The sequence below is a fragment of the Aspergillus niger genome (genome assembly GCF_000002855.4).
Source record: "Aspergillus niger supercontig An07".
NCBI classification, from domain to species: domain Eukaryota; kingdom Fungi; phylum Ascomycota; class Eurotiomycetes; order Eurotiales; family Aspergillaceae; genus Aspergillus; species Aspergillus niger.
In genome coordinates this window covers 2,156,429-2,164,312 of record NT_166523.1, presented here as the reverse complement: position 1 = coordinate 2,164,312, position 7,884 = coordinate 2,156,429, and the positions used below count along the sequence as shown (strand labels likewise).

Below are 7,884 nucleotides of genomic sequence, written 5' to 3'. Positions count from 1 at the left end.
TGGAGAAGAGAAGGTGAGCGGAGAAGAAGATAGTATGTGTTCGGGGGTGAGCTCACTTGATCACTTTCGAGGCACATTTGACGTTGACTTCGGTGATGTAGGCATCGGCTGGGGATTGTTAGATGCGTTAAGGTCCTTGTGGAGAAGTTCCAAGGATGACGCACCGTAGTCTTCGCGGGGACGCGTTTCCTGAACGGTCCGAATTGCGGTGACTTGGCCCTCGAGGGGCTTGATGCCACGGAGAATCTCCTCTACGTCCATTGCCTTGGGTAGTGGTTCTTGCGGGGGAGAAGTCTTTTATGGCGGGGTTGCGGGTGGAGGAGGGGCAGTTTGACGATGAGAGGGAAAACTGAGGATGGCGGATGTGTCCGGTCACGGCATTCTTCAATACAGATACTCAATCTGGCAGGTATTAGCTGCGCCGTCTTGGTCAAGATGCGAGAGCGGCAAGATGAGGCCGAATACTAACTTTCCGTCTGGATGCACGGGATTGCAGACCCTGTGCCCTAGGACCTAAGCCCTAGCAGGGGAGCTGGATTGGGACTAGAGGGGAGGAGTCAGGACTAAGACGTCATGTCATGTTTCCTCACGGGTAAGCAATACAGCCAGCACTGTCTTTTTCGATGACGCCTAAACCACTCGGGGCTACGGAGCGGGCCCAGCGATGGGTCAAATGGGTGGAACACAGTGGGCCAATCGATCCCTCTATCGTCCGAGAAGAGTGAAATATATCATGTATTGTGAATGCTGTACAGGGTGTTATACGAGTAAAAACCAGACATGACACTAAACGGAAAGATTCAAAAGAAGGAAAAACGAGAAACAGTAAATTCAAACAACACCAGCCATAAAGGATATCGATCGCTCCCCGCCATCAAAATATGCAGAAACAACATCAACTCCATGTCCGTGTATGTGTGATATGTACTGGTACAAACACATCGTCTTCCCACAAACTCTCCAGATAGTAGTAATCCCTAGCTTGCGCCATCCAAGCCCAGAAATATATGCAATCGATCTAAATCTTCATGCGTGGCTCGCAGGCACCTCAAATGTCGACGTCGGAGAAGAAAAAAAAAAAAAAAGGATCAACTGTCACGTCCGATCGCATACCCATCACATCGCTCGACCAAGCTCTTGTAGTAGTCTACAAGCACTTCGGGTTCGGGCACAATGCGCCACTCTACGCGGAACAGGAACTCCAACTCAAGCAGGGCTAGCTCGGTCATGGTGATACCGCCCACCCGAGCGTAGGTCTTGTTGGTCCAGAAGCTGTCGCTTAGGCCCTTGCTAGCTACCGTGGCGCTCGCAATGAGGAATCGATGAATCGTCAGGCTGGACACGGTGAAGGCGGGGTACAGAGCACAGAGTCGGTCAATGTAGTACACCATGCTCAGAAGGATCGGAGGGGACAGCGTAGCATGGGTGGTGAGTCGCTGGAGGTAGTCATGCACCGAAATTCGCGGCGGCGACCGCGAGTGAAAGCGAGTCAAGCGACCTTGATTCAGAGGGATCTTGTCGTTAAACCGGATCAGCTCCATCAACATGCTCGAGATCAACACAACAATATCCCGAGGATCCGCCAGCTCGTACCGCTCCGGCAGCAACTTGACTGCCGGAAATGTCCGGTCGCATTCGTTTCGACTGAGAGCCCTCGAGGTCAGCGTGAGCTAGGCCCGCGGCGCGCTCACCACCGACCGGAGGGTCGTTCGGGCTGTTACGCTTGTTGGACCCGGAGCCAGCGCTGTTGGGGACCGGCATTGGGGGAGTCGAGGTAGATTGGGCAACTGAGGCGGGAACGGAGGCTGCAGGTACGGCCGGGACAGACACGTTATTGGCAGGACGATCCTGAGCAGGGCGCATGGGATTGGAGGCGGGAATGGCGGCGTCAGCAGGCGGATGAGACGTGGTGCTACTTCCGCCCCCAGAGGAGGTCAGCCCGGCGGACATGCGACCGCGAGGGATATCCCCTGAGGGCCCGGGAGGGGATGAGCCAACGGTATGCCGGTTTAAGGCCGATCGAAGTTCTTCGATGGCCACCCGAGAAGATTGCGGGTCGAAACGAGAGTCGGAGGAAGATGCAACAGCAGCAGAAACGTGCCCGGCGGGCTCATAATGCTGATGCGAAGGCTGTCGTGGAAACGAGGTGAAGGGAGAAGAGGAGGAGGGCTGGGAGTGAGGGGACGGATGAGGATGCGAGTGAGAATGGGGAAGGGGATGAGAATGGGAATGATGAGTGGTAGTGGCAGTGGTAGTGGTGGTGGAAGGGGAGGGAGGGGATGGTCGCAGGGCGGCGGACGGAGAGGGCGACGAAACTAGCATTTCCGCCCAACGAGGCCACCACGTGGGCGCACGACTGAACGACGTGCAACGGAGCTGGCAGACGCTGCGAAACCTTGTGCTGCTGCGAGGGGTGAAGGTGGCGTGCACAGACGCATCGTGATCTGCGGGGGGGAGAAAGAGAGAGGAGCGAAATATTCAGCTCTTCAAGGGAGGGAAGGAGGCTGAAAGGCGGGGGAGAGAGAGAGGGAGGGAAAAGGGAGAGGAGAAGGAGAAGGAAAAGGAAGTGGAGGAGGATTGGAATTAGAAGAAGAAAAGTACTGGAGAGCAAAGAACTCCGACGAGCGAGAAATCATATACTAACAATGACGCCGATCCAGCAAGAGAGGGGGGAATATTACATTGGGAAAATTTCTCTTCAAACCGGCCCGGGTAAGTTTGGCAGTAAGAAAAAGTGAGAAATGTGAGTAAAAGTGAGTATGGAGCAATACGAGGACAGTATGATACGCAGGGAACAAAGCAGGGAAGCTCACCCTGCGTGGCCCAATTCACCAATGGGAGTCCCCGCTGGTCGGTCTAATCTCGGTCTAGTGTCCCGCCGCATTACAACCTCCCCTGTTTTTGACGCATCTCGGCAAAAGAACCAGATTATTACTTCGGACTCGCTGTTTTGCTGGTACTCATTAGGAGATAGATACTCAATTGGGTACAGTGCTACATGGATTGGGAAGGCGGAGTGTTTGACACTCCCCGGACCATCTTATCATGAATTACGGAGTAGCCATGACATGTATAAAGCACTGTATAGAATTACTCAAAAGTGCTTGCTCTGTATTTTACTACAATGTCAATGTGTGTGTGTGTGTGTGTGTGTACACTACTACTAGTAGTCCCGTATAGATAGTAAGTAACTTGGCGTCAAATGATGGTGACACAGACCTATCGATCTATCGACTCCAGGGGAGCAAACGAGGCGAGGAGCTGCATCCCTTTTGGTCTATAGGCCAAGAAGCTTCTCTCCTGTCCTTCCGGGTATCAGGGACACCCTTTCTTCCACATCCATCGCCCGGTCATTTGCTAAGGATCATGCGATGCTGAGTATGAATTTACCCCCATCGTCCGCACTTCCATTTACTACTAGTAACAACTACTCCAACTTCCCAAGAAAACCCCCCTCAAGCAGCTTCTTCTTAGTGACACCAAGCACCATTGCTTCCCTTCTTTCAATTAATTGAAAGTCACCATCCATCATGCACGCCTCGTTAAAGACTCGGATTCAAGGTTTGTTGCATCCCTTGTTTGGCAGTCGGGGCACGATCCCAAATACCATGGGATACATGGATACATGGGATACCAGTACTACCTCTTGGAGAGACTGCAGCCAATACTAATAGGGCTGAATCACATGATGACTCTGCTGTGTCCGGCGATGGATGACTCAGCACTTTCAGCTTACTACGCAACCGCAACCATCAGGTGATGTCACCTGATGGCTCCGGCCGAAAGCGGTAAGAGGCAATGGCTCCCCCGGGCAGCGGACCAAAGTATCACCACTAAGTCAACGTCCAGAAGCTCCCCCCATCTCCCCCAGTTCAGCTCAAACCCCAGATCCCTTGGTCGCGGATCTTGTTTCTATCTATACTACCTCTTTTCCATTCCGTACATAGCCTGTACTGTTTGTGTTTATTCTGTCATATTTGTTAGACCTTATCGGAATCTCAGTTCCTTGTCTTGTGGTACTGATCCGGTACTTTCACCACTCATTCCAGTTGCAACGCCATTACAATTCACAATTGCTTAACCATCGCCTCCGGCCAGCTGGCGATACGCACGCAACCTTCCTTCCTGGTCAAACCCATCCTCGAAAATTTTATCTTCCTCATCCCCCATACATTGGCCTGTTCATTCTCTCTTTCACCTATACCAACAATTTCCACGCGATCAGCTTTAACTTACTTGTTTCTCCGACGTAATCCATCCAAGATCCCTCCCGCGGGAGGCGGCGATTGCGCACCATGACTCGCGCCTCGGCCCCTCCACTTCTACTACAACTACAGAATGCAGAAACGTTGTCTGCCCAGGCAGCTGCCCTACGAAGCCTGAAGAACGAGACAATTGGTCATGACCAGCGCAAAGAGTCCTGGGTTCGATGGGGGATTCTTCCCGTGTTAGCCAATATCCTGGCCGCCCGGCAGTCTCCCGGAAAAGGCACGGCTTCCGCGGAGCTCGCCGGGGGTTCGAAGCTCCGCTATCCTACATCGGAGGAAGATGAAGCTTGTCTTCAAGCGGTTATCATTCTAGGGAGTTTAGCACAAGGTATATAAAATAACGCTCTGGTCAATCGGGTACTCTACACGTACTCTTATCTCAGCACGGGAACTGATGATCGAGCAGGCGGTGCGGCCTTCCTTTCCCCCATTTTCTCCAGCGGTGTTCTCCCGGCCCTTCTCTCCATTCTCTCTGCGCCGGAATGTCCCTCGTTCTTCGTTCTCCCGATTCTGCGAACCCTCAATAATGTGGCGGATCGACTGCCGCTCCAGAGTCAACAGCTATCGTCCAAGGACACACGCTTGGCCGATCTGCTCTTCTCCAACGATCACATTGGCTGCTTAGCCCGTATCCTTGGCCAGGAGTATGAAAGCCATCATGATCAAGCGGCCATTGAACTTGCTGCATCCCTGGTTGGGAAATTGTGCACGGAGGAGGTCCATAAGGCAGTCCTGGCGGAGTGCGGGGTTTTGGACGCCTTGGCCGTAAAGGTAGCTTCTTTCATCGTTGCCCAAGGCTTCGTACTCCCCGGTGCGGAAGCGCATGTGCAGGATCCGGGTGCTCTTGGTTCTCTACCAGCCCCTGCACCTGCAGGAGCTAAACTGGCGCCCATTCTTCGCGCCGTTACGGTCATTATCGAGCATTCCAAGTGGCGCGCAGAGCACTTTCTCTCATCACCCGGTATACTTACTGTGTTTCCTAGGCAGCTCCCCGAGTTTGCTCCGACAGACATCAAGAAGGGACCATGGGGCTCGACTTACTTTTCTGGTTCCGCCGTTCCCCGCCATGCAGGCGCAAGTCCCTTGGAGCACCTTTTGCCATCGGTTCCCTTGTCGCAGAGCAAGTCACCGGCGAACACTCCTAATTTCCCGCCTTTAGGCCATCAGGGTACCACTCACCGCCGACACAGCCAATCGTATTCTACGCCGATGTCGGTTTACGATCCTCCAACCTCTGAAGACGAGGAGAACCCCATCATTCCGTGGCTCCTGTATATTGTCCGTGCGGAAGGTGGTATGGTTCGGTTGATGGCGGCTCGTCTTGTGACCGTCCTTTTTCGCTTGGGGCTAACCAAGAAGCGTCGGGTCTCGATGCTATGCTACCTGCTAATCCCGATCTTGATCCGGATGCTTGATAAGGACTACGAAATGAACGGGGACGATGGAGTCCAATACGGGGGACTGATCCCTTCGACTGAGCGTCTTCGTGAAGAGGCCCCGTTTGTGCTGGCTACCTTAGTGATTGATGATTTTGAGCTGCAAAGGCATGCAGTCGATGGCAATGCCATCAAACGACTCTCTCAGCTGCTCAAAGAAACATACAATCCAGTTCAGGACGTCTCTCGTCCCATGTGGCATGCGGATGCTGAAGGAAGTATTGAGAGTCCTCCCGACACTTTGTCCGCAGAGTGCCGCCTGGGCTCCCTGGGCTTCTCTCCTGTTCATTGCCACATCATGCGATACCGGGAGAACATCCTCAAGGCCCTAGCAGCTCTAGTCCCTTTCAAGGACGAGTATCGCAAGGCCGTCTGTGAGAACGGCGTGGTACCGTACATCATCGACTCACTGAAGCCGTGTTCAGACGACCAATCGGCGGACCCGTCAGGTCCAAAGAACACCGCTTCGCATGGAAACCCGACCTCAACCCTGTTAGCTGCTTGCGGTGCCGCGCGGATGCTGACGCGCTCAGTCAGTGTCCTAAGGACGAGTATGATCGATGCTGGGGTGGCGACGCCTCTCTTTGTCTTGATTAAGCACCCCAATATCGAGGTGCAAATTGCTGCTACGCAGGTGATATGTAACCTAGCCTTGGATTTCAGCCCCATGAAAGAAGTTAGTTCTACCATCCTTCTGCTACTTAAGAGAATGCGCTAACAGGTCAAGGCGATTATTACCGCCGACGTCCTCCCTACCCTTTGTGAACACGCACACTCTCCGAGCACCAAGCTTCGCATTGAGTCACTATGGGCCTTGAAGCATGTGGCATATAATTCCACCAACGACGTTAAGGTGAGAATTATTGAAGGGTTAAGCCCCGCCTATATCCGGCAAATTATCACCCAGGATCCGACCAACGCATTGGCCAAGCGAGGGATGGATGAGGAGATGGACAACGGTTCCAGCGTCGGGATGGGGCGAGCCAACTCAGCTGGGGAGCAGGTGGATTTGCTTAACCCGGTTGATAACGCCACTGGGCAAGATGAGGACATGAAGATGGCAGACACAATGCCCCCGTCCAAGATGAGCCTGGATATGTTCCTTCCGGATGCCACGAGACGGCGCAAGTTGGCCTTGCATGGTAACCTCGACCAGACAACCCAGGCCCGGCAGGATGATATTGCAGTACAAGAACAGACATTCGACCTGTTGCGCAATATCATCTGCGGGCCAGGCGCATCCGAGATGATTGACCATTTGTTTAAGGTGATTGGTCAGGACTTGATTTTGGATGCGTTGGCGGACAAGCTCCGGCCCCGGTCGATCCAGCTTCCTCACCGGAGGGAGTCGTCAGCGCACCGGCCTCTGAGCGTTCCTACGGAGATTCTGGTGTCAGTTACCTTCGTCATGATTCATCTGGCTGCGGGCCTCCCGTGGCACCGCCAGCTTCTGGTGTCACACCGGGACTTGCTACGCTACTTGATGGAGTATTTCAATCATAGCCATCGTGAAGTCCGCACCAATTGTGTGTGGGTAGTGATTAACCTTACATACAAGGACGATGCGAGTGAGGAGGAAGGGTGTCGAGAACGAGCGTTCCGACTGCGAGCGATGGGAGTCATGGATCGGCTGGCCAGTCTTGGGGATGACCCCGATCTGGACGTGCGGGAACGGACAAGGACAGCCCAGGATCTGGTCAATCACTTGACGCACACATAGTGAGAAAAAAAATTTATAATATTAGGCTAGCTATGCATTCGGGGGCCTGGATTTTGCGGACTATTTGGACTGGATCGATGGAATTCCAGACAATCTGGGAGGCGTTTGAGGGGCTGTTGTGTACAAAGCGTTGGTTTACTCATTGTAGACGGTGCTTGAACAGCACCAGGAAACTCATCCATTTCTACTGTGTGAATTTTGTTCGTGGCAACTTTCTGGTTCCTCTTCCTTCTATTGATTGATATCTCATCCTCCATCCCAACCTTCAGTTTCAGGCATCCCAAATGGGTTATCTTATCGATAAGATAAGGTCCGAGCGACGTCATCGGAAGGTCTGCCGCTGAAATCGTTTCCGGCCAATCTTACGCTGCTGTTTGTTTTTGTCCTGATGTCCCCTTCTTTTTCCGTGGTCCCCCTCTTCGTTCTCCTCTTTGTTCCTGACTTTTACCATCGTCACATC

General features: G+C 53.1%; 4 protein-coding genes across 4 annotated transcripts; 2 read left to right on the top strand and 2 right to left on the bottom strand.

The window, feature by feature from the left end:
• Positions 1-384: 384 nt before the first annotated feature.
• An07g09640 (hypothetical protein) lies at positions 385-991 on the bottom strand (the record flags this gene model as incomplete). Its single annotated transcript, XM_059748717.1, has 3 exons — positions 385-499; positions 591-703; positions 929-991. The coding sequence occupies 3 exons, from the start codon at positions 989-991 to the stop codon at positions 385-387; spliced, it is 291 nt and encodes a 96-aa protein (XP_059601099.1).
• Positions 992-1,088: 97 nt separating this feature from the next.
• Positions 1,089-2,322, bottom strand: An07g09630 (uncharacterized protein; the record flags this gene model as incomplete). The annotated part of the gene is made up of 2 exons (XM_059748716.1): positions 1,089-1,670; positions 1,699-2,322. 2 exons carry the CDS (start codon positions 2,320-2,322, stop codon positions 1,089-1,091), a joined length of 1,206 nt encoding a protein of 401 aa, XP_059601098.1.
• A 437-nt stretch (positions 2,323-2,759) lies between these two features.
• Positions 2,760-3,760, top strand: An07g09620 (hypothetical protein; the record flags this gene model as incomplete). Its single annotated transcript, XM_059748715.1, has 3 exons — positions 2,760-3,070; positions 3,218-3,420; positions 3,519-3,760. The coding sequence occupies 3 exons, from the start codon at positions 2,760-2,762 to the stop codon at positions 3,758-3,760; spliced, it is 756 nt and encodes a 251-aa protein (XP_059601097.1).
• A 535-nt stretch (positions 3,761-4,295) lies between these two features.
• Positions 4,296-7,424, top strand: An07g09610 (uncharacterized protein; the record flags this gene model as incomplete). Its single annotated transcript, XM_059748714.1, has 3 exons — positions 4,296-4,596; positions 4,675-6,380; positions 6,426-7,424. The coding sequence occupies 3 exons, from the start codon at positions 4,296-4,298 to the stop codon at positions 7,422-7,424; spliced, it is 3,006 nt and encodes a 1,001-aa protein (XP_059601096.1).
• Positions 7,425-7,884: the final 460 nt, after the last annotated feature.